This window comes from Diplodia seriata (genome assembly GCF_021436955.1).
Source record: "Diplodia seriata strain FDS-637 chromosome Unknown scaffold_4, whole genome shotgun sequence".
Classification (NCBI taxonomy): domain Eukaryota; kingdom Fungi; phylum Ascomycota; class Dothideomycetes; order Botryosphaeriales; family Botryosphaeriaceae; genus Diplodia; species Diplodia seriata.
In genome coordinates, this window is record NW_027117311.1 from 1825436 (window position 1) to 1840761 (window position 15326).

The following is a 15326-nucleotide window of genomic DNA, read 5'->3' on the forward strand; positions in this document are numbered from 1 at the left end:
GACTGTCCGATACTGTATTAAGATGCTCACCACACAGTGGCAGCGCATCCAATAGGGCTACCGGTGGTGGAAGAATTTCTGCCTGGCCACGTTACAAACATTCGGTCGCCTCGCGGTCCGCAGTAGCTTGCCTTTGTCCTTCACCATCCGCATTCCTCTATTGTTTTGCTTGAAAATCAACATGGCGCTAAAGGTATGCTACAATCCATCAGTCGTCTTCCACAATGACTAACACCACTACCTCTCAACCCGAATTAACATTCCACCTCCGCCCCGCACCCATAGAGGAAATTCGCCGCCATCTCCGATGGCGCCATTCTTCCGCCTCCCTGCATCTCCTCCAACACCATCCTGAATGTGGAACGGTCCGTACGTCAAAGTATGACCGAAGCCGAAGCCGAAGCAAATGCTGCGCCTCGCCGCCCGCCACACGTCCCACTCGCTCCTTCTACGAAAGTCGACGGCGTCGTCGGGCCACATACATCTACATGTCCGCGCGCCCGCCGGCGTGCGTGCCATTTGCCGACAAGAGCATTGTGGACAACCTTCCTCCGTCCGCGGGGGGCGACGACCGCTCCGTACGTGGCTATCGTCGACCTGCAGCTGCGCCCGCTACGTGAAAAAGGAGCGGCGCGACACGTGCCCGGTGGATTTGGTTGAACTACTACTACATACTGCTACATGCGTCGGGAATGCAACGAGGGCTTGCTCGGGGACAAGACGGAGTCGCTCGTTGATGGATTCATGGCGATTGGGGGGAGTGGGGGATGAGAGGAAGGTGTTATCGCATGGCAAACTGCACAAACATCATTGTCGAGGGCACGACGGTCACAGAGGTTCTGGGCTGGGACGTGGCGGATTTTAGCGTCAATGGGAAGGACTACTTCGAGGTGGTGATGCGGGGCGGATCTTTTGGCGAGGGGTGGATGCGGGCGCTGCAAGAGTTTTTTCCGGAGGAGGCGAGGGATGACTATGAGATTTTCAGAGAACTGGACTGTTCGATTATGTGATGCAGTGGCATTTGAGAGAAGGGCGAGGTCGGGAACAGGTAAGTGCGGAGTGGATGGGAGCGAGTCGAAAGAGGGCATTGGATCAGAGAGCGGAGATGATGGTATCAATTTAGCGCGAACAGTAGGGAGGATGGATATGAGCTGCTGAGGCTCAGAGTATGTCGTTTGAACGATGAAGAAATTGGTCCCATCGCAAGGAACCGAATGAGGAAAGCCGCCCAATGAGCACGAAGGCCTGCTTCGGCACCGTGATTTTGGCAGGGTTCAGTAAGCTCCCATTGATGTGCAGTCCAGAGCCTACCCTTTGCATGAAAACTGCCCTCATCTTGTCCCAGGAGAGCTCAAAGTACAGGGAACGGATCTGACATCACGAGCATTGCGCCTCTCCGCCACTTCCCTGCTCGTAGTATCTGCAAAAGCTACCGGGATTTTTGCACTAGTAAAACGAATGTGAGGACAGACATTCCAGAGAGAACAGAAAACAGTGCCAGCTGCAAGAAACTTACGCGACGAGTATCAGCGCAGGGAACCCCCGAGAGACCTTCGGAAACATCGGACGTGTAATATCGGCATTGCCCTTTGCCCGAAGGGAATGGAATGGAGCATGTCTATGGATTTAGTGTCAGAGAAGCTTCGAGAGCCATTTTCAAGACATTGTCATGAGTACCCACCCCATCAAAGAAGCTCTCTTGTGCTGCCACAGTGGCTGGTGCCAGACCAGCCAGAGAAACGAAGATAGTGTAGAGCAAGGTACGCATGTTGACGGAATTCGTGGAGAGCGATGAGAGTTGAGCGTGGTATGAGAATGGAGACAGGGATACTGATCTGCTATATAGCTTGATGATAGGGAAGATGGGGAAGAACGGCAGATTTCCAGCATCGGGGAAGAGTCGATCGAGAGTTGAGCAGAATCAAGATTCGCCGTGGCACAAAAGTTCAATACAAACACAAGCACTAGTGAAATCGTCGGGAGCAACCCCGCTCAGATCACTCCCGAATGCGACAGTGACGTTCAGACGGGGACAAACGCAGGCACTTGGCCGAGCTCGGGAGGTATTTGATGACAGAATGACATAGCCTGGGTCGCGAATGTTTGTGCGAAGCCGGTCTTGTCCAGCCAGTGGCCAAGAAGAGGTGACGTTACACATATTCCTTGGTTTTCCCGGGATATTTTCCCATGTCGACTTGGTTGAGAGGTGTCACGGCTCTTGGCGATGCCTGGTATCCGGTACAAATGGTACGGTATACGAAGAATTCCTGGCCAGGTGATTGACCCCGTACGTCAGCCCAGCCTCTAGGGAATTGTCCGCAATGCCTTGATCTGGATCGATCAAGCCACTTCGATTCTGGACGGTCACTTCGTGGATACCAAGTGAGGAAAGCCGAAGTATGTGAACAGTACAAAAGCGCCACCACAACCTCCCGATGTGACGGGTTGTTCTTTGTAGCATTGCAACACTCCGAGGGGCACTGGGCCCAAAGCCACCCACAAGTATTAATGAAGCGGCTGTTCACCCAGTAGCATATCCTAGACTCGGCCAACATCATTCAAGTCCTCAACAAAACATCGAAACATGCGGCTTACCATCTTCCTGATCGCCTTGTGTGGCTCTTCAAGGATTGCGGCTGCTCAGGTACAGCCATGCTATAACAAGTAAGAGTCCCCATGTTTCAATCAAAGTCCAAAGAGCTGACAGGCCGGCCAACAGTGCAGACCCGCGCCATTTCATTGGTAACTACTGCAAATGTTCCCAAGGTACGTACGATATATGGCATGAGCTCGGCTGGGAATTGACTGAAAGAGCCAGACTGGTGTTGGTTCCACGGAGACAGCGGAAGTTGCGACCCCGTTGGTGCTCGGATCGACCCTTGCCCAAAACCGGCAGGACCCTGGCAAGATTGAGTGGATATCGCCACAGATTGTTTTTCCATCAAGTGCGTCAACTTCTTGCTTTTACGTACTTTGAGGAGGCTGGCAACCTGAATTCAAGCTGTCTGGTACTGCGCACGATATTAATAGAGAAAGCATGTCTCGAAGCCCGCTTCAGTAAATGAGCACGTATGACACTGCGGATTCCCTCACATGACGAAAGACGAATCATGTAGTAATGCGATTGAAACTGAGAAGCTTCCATTCGACGCTCGATGATGACTACTCGGGCAACCGTCCATCTGTCAACGTAATTGGCCACTGTTTCCGAGCCGCCACCGGCACTTTTAAACGACTACGGCCTCCAAGACAGCACCAACTCTTTGCTCCTCCACAACTTTGACCAACTTTGCAATGACACCCTTGAGGTCGCCAACCTTGTCAACTCTCTCCGTGACCAGATTCCCTCCCGCCGCGGCCTTGGCAATACCCAAGTAATCAGGCCCGTTGCCTCGCAAATCTATCCCCAGATCCCGATCCGACGTCTTCGCCGCCAGCCCATCCGGATGCACATCGTTGATGCAGGACCTCGTCGCCTTCCACCCACCATTATTGACAATGACGGTCAAGAACGGCGTCTGGTGCTGATACTGCGCCCAATACACAGCCGACGGCGCGCCAAAGACGAACGCGCCATCCCCCGTAATACTGCAAACAAACCGCCCCTTCCCATCCCTCCCGCCCTCCCGGCGATTCATACACGGCCTTTCTTTCTCCGTATCAAACAACTCGGTCGCCATCTTCATCCCGACGGCCGCGCCGCCACTCCACCCCAATCCGCTCCCGCCCTTGGTGAAATTCGACCCGGGCACATCCAACCCCAACTGCTCGCTCAAAACCACCTGATTCGTCACCACATCACTCACCCACACCGTCTCCCTCGGCAAGACCTCCCTCAGCGCCCGAAACAGCCCCGCCGCCGAGACCCTCCCGTCCCCCCTCGGCGCCGCCTTCTCCCTCAACACCCTCTCCGCCTCCGCCTGCTCCCTGCCCAACTCCTCCCAGCGCGTCTCAAACACCGCCGCCCGCTCTCCCACCAGCGCCCTGCCCGCCGCGCTCTCCCGAATCCACGCCACGACCTGCGCCAGCGCCTCCCCCACATCCGCCGTCCACGTCCGGCCCTCCTCGACCCCAACATCCAACCCCGCCACCATCCCGACCTTCCCCGCATCGCAGTCCACATGCCACACCCGCACCCCTTGCCTTTCCGGCCTCACGCCCCGCGCCGGTATCCACGGCACGTCCACATCCAGCAACACCACGACGTCGGCCTCGTCCCTGATCGCCTTGGCGGCGCCCGTCGACCGGTGCACGGCGGCGCGGTGCGTCGCCGGAAACGACATCTCGCGCCACTCGGCGTCGAAGACGCGCAGCCCGGGCACGGCGTCGGCGAGGGCGACGAGGGCGCGGACGGCAGAAGTCGAGCGGCCCAGGTAGCCGGTGACGACGAGCGGGCGCGCGGCGGTGAGGAGGGCGGTGGCGAGGGCGGATGCTGCGTGGGGCGGGAGGGCGGCGAGGTGGGAGGGTGGAGGGTGCGGGGTGGGATGGGGAGGAGGAAGGGTGGTGGTGGTGGTGAGGGAGGCCGGCACGAAGGCGGCGTCGGCGACGCGCGTGGCGAGGACCTCGCGCGTCGCTGTTAGGTAGACGGGACCGGGACTGCCGGCGACGGCGAGCGAGAGCGCGCGGCGGACGGCGGGGAGCACGTGCGCGGCGTGCTTGAGCTCGGCTGTGTGGCGTGCGTAGGGCGCGACGAGGGCGTGTTGGTTGGGGATGTCTTGGTACCTGCAAATGTCATTTAGTAAAAGCCGAGTTCTTCCAACTTACCGGACGGAAAAGCGACGAGAGCGGATGAGTAGGTAGAGGGCGGGGGCCGATGGGGACGATGTCTTGCCGCTGACGTTGAAGTGACTGGAAATCTGTACTTACCATTGCACGTGCTCGGTCCGCGAGCCGGGCAGTTCGCCGTTGAGCGTCAGGGGCGCCTGCCCGGCGAAGATGAGGACGGGCGCTCTGCCCGAGGAAGCGTTGTGCAGGCCTTGGCCGAGGGCGGCGGTGCCGACGTCGACGTGGACGATGACGCATTGGGGCCGCTTCGTCAGGCGGGCGAAGCCGTCGGCGGCGGATAGAGCGACGAACTGCATGTCGCGTTAGCCGGAAGTACTGACTACCAAGGTAGGGGATCGGGGAAATTGCCGTGCTCTGTGATGTTGGGGGTAGATTGGACCGTGCAATGTCAAAGTGTAGTAGATCAAAAGAGGAAAGAGATAGAGAAAAACAGCGCAGTGAAATGAGAAAGGGAAGGTTGCAGGCGGAGGCGCGAGGTCCGCGGCTGAAGGATAAACGGACTTGCCTCGTGTAGAAAGATCAGAAGCTTCGGCCAGGACCTGCCCTCTTCTTGTCGGCGGCGGTAGGCCTCGATGATGCTGGGATGGTCGGAGCCAAGCACGGCAAACAGGTAGTCAACACCAGACTGGCGGGGAGTGTAAGCGAGTGGACGATCTTATCGGCCTTGAGATTGGGGGTTCCCTACCAGCGCCAGGCTTTCCAGAAAGAGATCAGCTACGGTGTAGGCTGCCATGTCTGCTGGTTAATTTGGTTGACTATACCGTGTTGGTACCCAGGCCAAGTAGGTAGTACTTGATGGACGGCGGAGGTTAGGTTGCGGTGAGGTGGATGGCGACGAGGGACGGAGCGGAAAGCCCGAGGTGCTGCATGCAGTTACGTGATATTCCCTGTTCGCCGTTATTCCCTCAGCATCCCGGCCCGCTAAGGCAAGCTTCGGGGTCGGGTGGGGCAGGACGGGACGCAAGGTGGGGCGGGGGGTAGACGGCTCGTCGGGTCGGAGTGCGGCGCAAGGGCGGAGCGGCACAGCACGGCACAGAGTCGAGAGCTGTCCAATGGCATCTCCAGCTCTCTCGGGATACAGTCCCGCTTAGAAATCTCCCGGGAAGTAGTGCTGTCGTCACGGGTAGCCAAAGCGGCACGGAGTAGCAACAGGTAACGGAAGGTACTTTGCCATGTTTCATTACCTGCAAAGATACATGCCGTCCCGGCTGAAGCATTTTATGTCAATTTAGCCATCGCGGACGGTAGCCCCATCGGGCTAACCGTCATTGCGCCGTCGCCGGGTAAGGCTGAGCACATCATCCGCTAACTCGACTTCTACACATACGCGTACCCAGCCAGCATTACATCCATTGGCGACCCCAGCCCGACCAATAAACCTGTAACAGAAAACGAAATATACGCCAGACGATTCAATCCACCCCCACGGCGCTGGTCGACGAACTCTGCACCGACACGCACGTCTGCACCTGGATCTCGCCCCTGCCCACCACCGGCCCAATGATGCGCTCCTCGCTCGAGCTCTCGCCGTACCTGTTCTTCGCCGCCGCCGTCGTCGCCGTCGCATCGACCTTGCTGCGGCCCCTGGCCGGCACCAGCCCCGGCAGCTCATGCACGCCCGCCCCCACGCCACTCTTCGCCGCGCCGCCCCCGTGACAGAAGGAGAGATGGCCCAGCCGCGACGTCCTCGCGCCGGCAACACCGCCCCCGCCGCCGCCGCCACTACCGCTACCCGTCTGGTAGTACCGGTTCTTGTCCGACGAGTGGCCGCCGCCCGCGGTCGACGCCAGCATGGGGATGACGTGCGACAGCAGCCAGCGCAGGGACGGCAGGCAGGTGCAGATGAGGCCGACGGCGGCCTCGATGCCGGACCACAGGAAGGCGGGGGCCGAGTCCCACGTCGTGTCCTTGACCCTGCGGGTGCTGGCGACGAGGGCCTTCATGCGGATGGCGCTGCAGACGCACACGAAGAGGCCGAGGGCGAAGAGCAGGCACAACCCGAGCTTTTTCGCGCGCGACATCTGCAGCCGCTGGATGAAGGGGATCGGCAGCAGCGCGACCCAGACGTCCGTCAGCGTGTTGAAGGCCGCCCACGACCACCGGAACGCCGAGTTGTTGATGCATTGGCACCCCCCGGCCACCGTCTTGCTCCAGTTGCACGCGATCGGCAGGCATTCGAGCAGCGTCGCCAGGATGAAGCTGAAGGAGCCGACGACGACGAAGGCAATGGACCACAGGCAGATGAGCCGGAAGGAGTGGATTTGGAAGACGCGCAGGTAGAGGAGGAGGAATGCGAGCTTGTTGAAGAGGATGACGCATTTGTAGAAGATTTGGAAGAGGAAGAAGTACTGAGGGCGACATGTCAGGGGCCGTTGATGCGCGTGGGGTCGTGGTGTGGAAAGCGTACCTTTAGTGCGAGGCGCAGGTTGCCTCCTGCTGCTGCTATGTCCTCTTTCCGTAGGCCGAAGCCGTATCTGACGGCTGGTGTGATGTCAGTGTTTTGCTTTTTTCTTGTCGCTGTCGGAGCGGCTCTGCTACTGCGACTGACCTTCGCACCCTATTACAGTGATGACTATCAGGCAGCACTAGTCGACACTGTCAGAATTCTGTTCAGTCGCACACGTGAAAAACCACGCACGTTGGATAGCGCCACCATCGCGTCCTCGAGGCCGAGCCAGCCTCTGCGCTTGTACACCGCCCACATGCGTGCGCATACGATGCAGGTCGCAAGCGTGCCGAGCGAGATGGACACACCGGTGATGGCGCCGCCCTGCCCGTCCCAGGACTCCATGGTGGGCGGGAGTGGTTGTCGAGCGGGAAGTGGGATCAAGGTGGGAGAGTCAGCAACGGCCTGGCCGGAATCATGGCGAACTTTGGACGCGCGGGTGCGCCGCGCTCTTTGCAGTATTAAGATGGCGAAGGGGGCCACGCGAGCGCTTCTGCCGTGCAACTGGACATTACCCTTTTCGGACGGTTCTGTTTCACTGCAGATCGGCCCCGACGGATGATGATAAATTGGTTTTTTCGTAAGTGCCGCACACGCTGATGGCAGGCAGCGAAGCTCCCGACCACGCGGGCAGGTGTGGGAGGATATTACGGCAGCTTACACCGTGGGGATCCGCCCGCCGTGGTGGTAAAATTCCTGGACTTGCCTGCTCGGGGAAATAAGGCGCGTCTGCGCGGCGGAAGGAACCGTGCCTCGCACACATTCCTACTATCACGGCGCCTAGGCCCGCTTTGTAAGGTGCGACGAGTGTCGTGGGAGTGCTTGACGCTGAGTGGCAGTCTTGTCGCGGTGCTTGTTTGCCGAGTGCAGGGCCTGCTGTGCCGCACCACCACCCCGGTCTTTGCATTTCACTCGCGGCTTTCCATGTTGCCCAGCACCAGCGCACATTTCTCGCGTGAGACACAGACGAGATTTCCGACGGCGACGGCAAGCCTCCAGACACGCGGCGTGCGATATCGTGGTCAGCCTTCCCGCTGCTGTTTCGTCGATCAGCCATGTGCTGCTGCCCCCGGACGATACAGAAGGTGAGCGGCAGATCGCTGCCAGGCTGACGGTAGAGGCTGGCCAGTAAGTACATTTTCTCCGGCGGACCGCCACCTCCGCACCCCACAATTGGCTGCCAGGACAAGGTATATGCAGCTCGGAATATCCGTCGTGATCCCTTGGTATTTTGGCCTCTCCACCCTCTGGCGCAATGCAATCAGCTCACTTGGTGATGATAGGACCACCGACTCATCTATCTCTAAACTAACCCTGCACCGGTGACGCCCCTTGCCTCTCCTCCTCATTCTGGCGCTGACGCCGCCCCGCCCCGCGACACTGCGAATCGCCTGGTACAGAACAAGCGTGCAGCAATGCCCAGGGATTTCCCGCCCGCCTACAGGTTACTTCTGCTGGCCCATGCCCTTCCCCCGGCCAGATGCTCTCCCTCCCAAACTTTCCTTTCTGCTCACTCTCCCTCTGCCTCTCCCCTGTGATCACAGCATCGTAAGCGACAGACAGTGCGAGCAGCGACCATGAGCATCAAGGCTCCCGAAGTAGTCACCGCGTCGTCGGGCGCGTCCACGCCGCGCGACACGGAGCGCCTACCTGGCGAGCCCTTCGACCCCAAGATCGAGCGCCGCATCCTGCGTAAGCTGGACTTCCAGGTCGTGCCGCTGTTGTGTATCCTGTTCCTGATCTCGTTCATCGACCGGTAAGAACAACCCATCTCAGCTCTCGTCTGTCCCGTGCAACAACACCAGCAATTAATGAACCCCTGCAGGTCCAACGTCGCCAACGCGAAGATCCAGGGCATGGAGGAAGACCTCAACCTGCACGGCAACCAGTACAACATCGCCGTCTGGATCTTCACCCTCGCCTACGTCGTCTTCGGCGTGCCCGCCAACCTGGTTTTCAAGAAGTTCGGTCCGAAGACATTGAGCCTTATGATGCTGTGCTGGGGTAAGCTTTGCTTTTCGCCCTGTGTTTGATCGTCCGAATGTCGTACTTAGACCGTGTTTCGCATCTTGCTTGCTGCAGGTATCACCGTTATCGGTCAGGGCGTTACACGATCTGCCGGAGGCCTGATTGCGTGCCGCTTCCTCGAGGGCATCATGGAGGCCGGCTTCGTCCCCGGCTGCGCCTACCTCATCGGCAGCTATTACAAGAAAGACGAGTTCCTCAGGCGGTACACGTGGTTCTTCAGCGCCGCCATTGCGGCTGGTGCCTTCAATGGCGTATTTCCCCTCCATCTGTGCCCTCCCCCAGCCACTGACGCGACGTGTGCAGCTGCTCGCAACCCTGATCTCGAAAATGGACGGCGTGGGCAACTACGAGGGATGGCGCTGGTGAGTCAATGCTGCTAAGAAAGCGCTTCCCAAATGATGGTATACTGATTGCCCCTCCCCCAGGATCTTCATCATCGAGGGCCTCATCACCGTCGTTTTCAGCTTCTGCTCTATCTTCTGGATCGTCCCCTTCCCCGAGAAAAGCACAATGTTCACGGCGGAAGAGAAGGCCGTGCTGCTGACCCGCATCGTCGAAGACGGCGGCATCGTCCGCCACGACAAGCTGGGCCCGAAGCGCTTCGTCAAGTACATGCTGGACTGGAAAATCTGGCTCTGGTGCGTTGTTGTCCCTCCCCCCGCCACCCACCCATCCATCCATCCATCCATCCATCCATCCATCCCACCTTTCCCCATCCCCGCCTCCCATCCCACTCATCCACCGCTCTCCCCTACCCCCAGGCTAACGCCCCTCCCCCTCCTCCTCCGCAGCGTCCTATCCTACCTCGGCGCCGAAGAAAACGCCGCGTCCGTCGTCGCCTTCCAGCCATCCATCCTGCGGGGCCTGGGGTACACGGCGACGCAAGCGCAGATCCACAGCATCCCCATCTACGCCGCCTCCTTCGTCTTCTCGCTGACGTGCGCCTACATCTCGGAGCGAATCCAACAACGCTACGTCTTCGGGATGCTGGGGTCCGTCATCTGCGCGGCCGGGCTGGCCGTCGAGCTGGCGCAGCCGCGCGCCCCCAACATCCGGTACATGGGCATGTTTTTCGTGACCGCGGGCCCGTATCTGACGATGCCCATCACCGTCGTGTGGTGCGCGATTAACCTCGGCAAGGGGTACAAGAGGACCGTGGGCTTCGCGTGTGTTATTGCGTTGGGCAATTGCGGCGCGTTTGTCGCGAGCAATGTGTTTATTACGCGCGAGGCCCCCGTGTATCGATCGGGGTTCAGCACGAATCTGGGGTTTGTCGCGTTGAGCTTGGTGAGCCAGACGGCGTTGTATGTCGGGTTGAGGCTGGAGAATCGGCGGAGGGAGAGGGAGAGGAGGGCGCTGCCCGAGGTGCTGGATGAGAAGGCGTATGAGGACGCCGGGGAGACGCATCCAGATTTTAGGTATCAGTTGTAGGATGTGCGGAGGTGGTGCGGTGGGAGGGGAGGGTGGCGAGGTCGTAATGGGTCATGTGTTGTGACGGGGTGTTGCTTGTGGCTGGTCTGTAAAGCAATCTTTTTTGACAATAGAGGCCGTTCATTTTGCAAGAATCTCTGGAAGATGCGGTGTAATAAGGATGTGTAGTGCTAACAGCCAATTGGTTGCTGTTGCCCCCTCCCCAAGTGGCTCTTGTCCCTGGTCGCAGCACGTGGTTCCGCACATTTTCATTGTCGCCTGGATCGCCCCCAGCCATTCAAACCTCCTCAGTCAGTCACTACAATCCGCAAGCCCTGCTCTCTACATTACTCGTCCAACTCCACCACAGCCCTGCTTGCTGAGACCCTCTTCTTCCGAATTCGCGCCGCAATTGCACAACCCATAGTCCTCTACAGCCGTAACCCGGTTGATCTCAAAACCGCAGCCTGTTTATCACAGCTTAAGTTTTAAGACCGCCTGTATCTACCTTATCAAGATTATATTCTATTTGTATCGGTATTTAAGACCAATATCCCAGCATAAAGACAAGGCTTTAACACGAATGAATCATCAGCCCAGGGACATACTTGATTGACTATTTCCTCATATTGTCACTACCGCGTGTGCTCCTCTTCTGATCCACTGGGTACATGCCAAGCATCGCCCACTCTGAACCCCTCCGGAAACGGATCAGACGGATCAAGCACAACCTGCTTGAAGCTGGTGATCCACGCACTTCCCTCAACTGTTGGTAGTATGGCATCGTAATCGCCAACCTTCGTCGTCCCTCTGATGTGCCCCGTGAACTCCGATCCGGTAATGCTCAAGTGCCGAAACGGCTCGCCGACATCAAGGAGACCCCGAGCATGTAGTATAGCCATACGAGCACAAGTCCCCGTCCCACAAGGACTCCGATCAAGCCGTCCAGGCGAAACCACAGCCGTATTGACAGCCTGTTTCCCGTCCCCCTTCGCATTCTCCTCCAACGGTGCCGTAAACTCGACATTGCTCACGCCACGTATGCCCGGGTTCTCGGGGTGAACCGGCTCGATGGCATTCTGCACCGCCTTCTTGATCCTCTCCCCAACCACAACGAGCTCCTTCCCCCTGGCATCCACAACCCGCAGGTCGACGGACGCCGCGTCGACGACGGCGAAAATCATCCCTCCCCAGGCCAAGTCGACCCGCACGACGCCGATCCCCGGCACGTCGACCTCGTAGTCCAGCGCGAAGACGAACGAAGGCACGTTATCAAACGCCACGCTCTTGCACTTGCCCGCCTCGCACCTCGCCGTCACCGTCACCAGCCCGGCCGCCGTGTCCAGCGCCAGCCGCGTCTCCGGCTCGACCATCTCCACCATGCCCGTCTCGAGCAGCACGGTCGCCGTGCAGATGGTGTTGGAGCCGGACATGGGCGCCCACTCGTCGCTCTCCATGATGAGGAAGCCCGCGTCGGCGGCCGGGTCGCACGGCGGCAGGACGAGGTTGGTGCACATGGACGCGCGGCCGCGCGGCTCGTTGAGGAGGAGCCGCCGCAGCCCGTCGGCTTTGGTCCAGAAGTGCATCATCTTCTCGTACATGGTCTTGCCGGGCACGTCCAGGACGCCACCGACGATGACGTCGCCGACTTCGCCGGCTGCGTGGACGCCGACGACGGAGATGGTGCGGGAGAAGTGCATGGCTGGGCGAGGTGGGGGGGTGGGGGCGGATGTGTGGAAGGAATGCGGGGGTGGATGGAGTTCAATCTCTTGGGGGTGCGGAGAGGTTACGAGGTGAATGTGTTGCGACGGGCCTGCTTCAAATAATACAGTAGGGCTGGCTATCTTACTTTTTTGTAAACACGAGATACACAGAAATCCTACGGAGATGACTACCTGTTTCGCCGTTGCAATCGTCGCCGTTTGTCAAGGGTCAAGCAAACCCGGGTAGATAAGCAGTGTTACGCACGGACCGATGATGCCTTATGCGGGGAATACTTCCATAAATTCCGATTGGGAATAGCGGCAGACATTGGCGGGTGAGACGTTTCTAAATCTTAGAATGCACGTGTGAAGTATTATTAAGATATTTTCATCATATACAGCAATGGGGCTCTTGCGGTAGCCTCTTAAAGTAACTTGTCGGTCAATACGTCTAAACTCAGGCCGCGGCAGTGCATTAATACGTTACTGTCGATCATGAACGGCGCTTTGTACTCCTTTACCGAACACCAACCGCCAAACGTTGCTGTAATTATCCACTGCTGCTTTGTTAGACCGCGCGAGGTTGTTAATGTAAGATGTCATTCTGCAAAAGAGAGAGAAGGGTGTATCCATGGAGAAATGTAAGTAAGCACTTGCCCGAAGATGTTTAGCGCCACATCTCAACTCAAATAACTTCATCCCACAACTCAAATCATCCGTGGATACCCTCACGCTTATGAATCGCGGAATGTAACGATCTCAAGAAGCTGTCGTAAAAGGTATTTGAGTGGAGTCCAAGAGCTGTAAACAGCCCCAGAACAACACCACCCTCGACACCAACCACCCCAAACAACCCACAACCACCATCACCAACACCGGACATCCAACCCACCGCACCACAATGCCTCCTCCCCCCACCCCCATCCACACCACCACCACAACAACCGACAACACGACCCTCCACCTCTACACCCACAACGCCCCCTCCCCAACCCGCCCCTCCCTCATCCTCCTCCACTACTGGGGCGGCTCCCCCACCACCTAGACGCCCCTCCTCGCCGCCCACCCCGCCCTGCGCACCGCCCACGCCATCACCTACCACGCGCGCGGCTGGGCGCCCAGCACCGGGCCCATCTCCGACGACCCCAGCGCGTACGGCACCGCCGCCATGTCGCGCGACCTCGCCGCCGTCGTCCACGCGGCAGCGCTGGACGACACGCGCGACGCGCCCGCCGGCTTCGTCGTCGTCGGGCACTCGATGGGGGCGAAGGTCGCGCAGCACTACGCCGCGACGGCGGGATCCGGATGCGCGGGATTAAGGGGGCTGGTCCTCGTTGCGCCGGCGCCGCTGGGGGGATTGCGGTTTCCGCCCGAGGTGAAGGAGCAGCAGAGGAGGGCGTATGAGAGTGCGGAGGGCGTGAGGGAGGTGCTGGAGAATGTGTTGACGAAGGGGCCGGGGACGTTGGGGGAGGCGGTCAGGGAGGGGTGTGTGAGGGATTCGTTGAGGGGGAGTGAGTGGGCTAAGGCGGCGTGGCCGGGGTATGCGGCGGAGGAGGATTTTGGGGGGTTGGTGGGGGGGATTGGGGTGCCGGTGGTGGTGTTGAGGGGGGATGCGGATTTTGAGAGGGATCTGGTGGGGGAGTTGGGGGTGGAGAGGGGGTGGGTGAATAAAGTGATTGAGGGGTGTGGGCATTTGGTTCCGTTGGAGAAGCCGGAGGTGCTGGGGGTGGAGATTGTGCGGTTCATGGAGGGGCTGGATTGGATAGATCGTTGTGGACGCGAGAATTTTTAGATTGGCCAATCGTACTTGACTGCAACCTGCTTTATACAACATACCCTACGGTTCAATACACAAGATAATCAACTTCCTTATTGAGTATCGTCTAGAAAATTCAAACTTTCTTTCAATAACAAGAAGATTAGTGGAAAGGCTTCCGCCTCAGCCGTGGTATAATTAGTGAACGCTTAAGCCCTACCACGATGTCTGGGCTATGTCCGATCTGCACTTCAAGCCTTGAGGCAGTCCTGTCGTAATCCCTCAACAGTACCTTAACCTGTGACTCCGAAGCCTGGACTTTGTCTGCAAGCTGATGGAAAAGCCCAAGAAAATGTTGCAATAGAAAGGAAGATTACGCGCACTGCAATTCAGTGCAGCGGCTGTGCTTTTTGTTCTACAACAAATGACTCTCAGCCCAGCCAGGGCTTGTGGAGCTTATGCGGTACAGGCTCTCGCATTCCACAATAAGAGAACATCCCCCAACACGCGAGATGACCAGGCTCAATAGGCCCAACCACTCGATGCCGAGTTGGATAAGCTGAACTTTGCAACTTTTAGGTCATGAGACAATCAAAGCAGAACGTCTGGTTCGGCAGTGATGACTTGAAAAGATGATTGATCTCAAAAGACTTGGAATGGAGGGCACTGATCCGTCAGATCCTGATGGGGAAAGGTTCCAAAAGACGTTCTGGTTGACTGATTTGATGTGGTTGATGATGCTGACGAAGACCTCTTTAGCCGCTGACTCGGCGCCTGGTCCGGGATGGAAGATGAACAGGGAAGAGGTGGGGCAAGCAACCCATTCCTTCAAACTACTTGGTACAGCCGTGGTAGCGCAAGGGCGACTTGTCACGGATTCAACTCGCAATCCATTACCCGTGTCTGGAACACCAGGAGAGGACCACAATTTGGTACGGCTTCATCAGTGACCTTGACAAAGAAGCCACTGAGACCGAAAGCCTGCGCATGAACATTGCCCGGCTGGCCCAGAATGATCTGAATGGAAAGCAGATTCGCAACATGGTCGAAAGTGCGAGGCAACTGCCGTACTTCGAGCGCACAAGGCTGAGCTACGAGCAACTTTAGCCTGTGATAGATGTCTTCAATGAGTTTGAAAAGTACTTGGAGAAACCCCATGGCCACAAAAACAGTGACTGGGCTAAGAATCTGGGGATCA

General features: G+C 58.2%; 4 protein-coding genes across 4 annotated transcripts; 1 reads left to right on the forward strand and 3 right to left on the reverse strand.

Moving 5' to 3' along the window:
* Nucleotides 1–3227: 3227 nt before the first annotated feature.
* SLS55_004417 (uncharacterized protein) lies at nt 3228–4869 on the reverse strand (the record flags this gene model as incomplete). The annotated part of the gene is made up of 2 exons (XM_066775875.1): nt 3228–4666; nt 4863–4869. 2 exons carry the CDS (start codon nt 4867–4869, stop codon nt 3228–3230), a joined length of 1446 nt encoding a protein of 481 aa, XP_066633756.1.
* Nucleotides 4870–6197: 1328 nt separating this feature from the next.
* On the reverse strand, nt 6198–7489 carry SLS55_004418 (uncharacterized protein; the record flags this gene model as incomplete). The annotated part of the gene is made up of 2 exons (XM_066775876.1): nt 6198–7133; nt 7481–7489. 2 exons carry the CDS (start codon nt 7487–7489, stop codon nt 6198–6200), a joined length of 945 nt encoding a protein of 314 aa, XP_066633757.1.
* Nucleotides 7490–8808: 1319 nt separating this feature from the next.
* Nucleotides 8809–10690, forward strand: SLS55_004419 (uncharacterized protein; the record flags this gene model as incomplete). Its single annotated transcript, XM_066775877.1, has 6 exons — nt 8809–8987; nt 9057–9235; nt 9314–9510; nt 9563–9621; nt 9685–9897; nt 10051–10690. 6 exons carry the CDS (start codon nt 8809–8811, stop codon nt 10688–10690), a joined length of 1467 nt encoding a protein of 488 aa, XP_066633758.1.
* A 614-nt stretch (nt 10691–11304) lies between these two features.
* On the reverse strand, nt 11305–12369 carry SLS55_004420 (uncharacterized protein; the record flags this gene model as incomplete). Its single annotated transcript, XM_066775878.1, has 1 exon — nt 11305–12369. One exon carries the CDS (start codon nt 12367–12369, stop codon nt 11305–11307), a length of 1065 nt encoding a protein of 354 aa, XP_066633759.1.
* Between the last annotated feature and the right edge of the window lie 2957 nt (nt 12370–15326).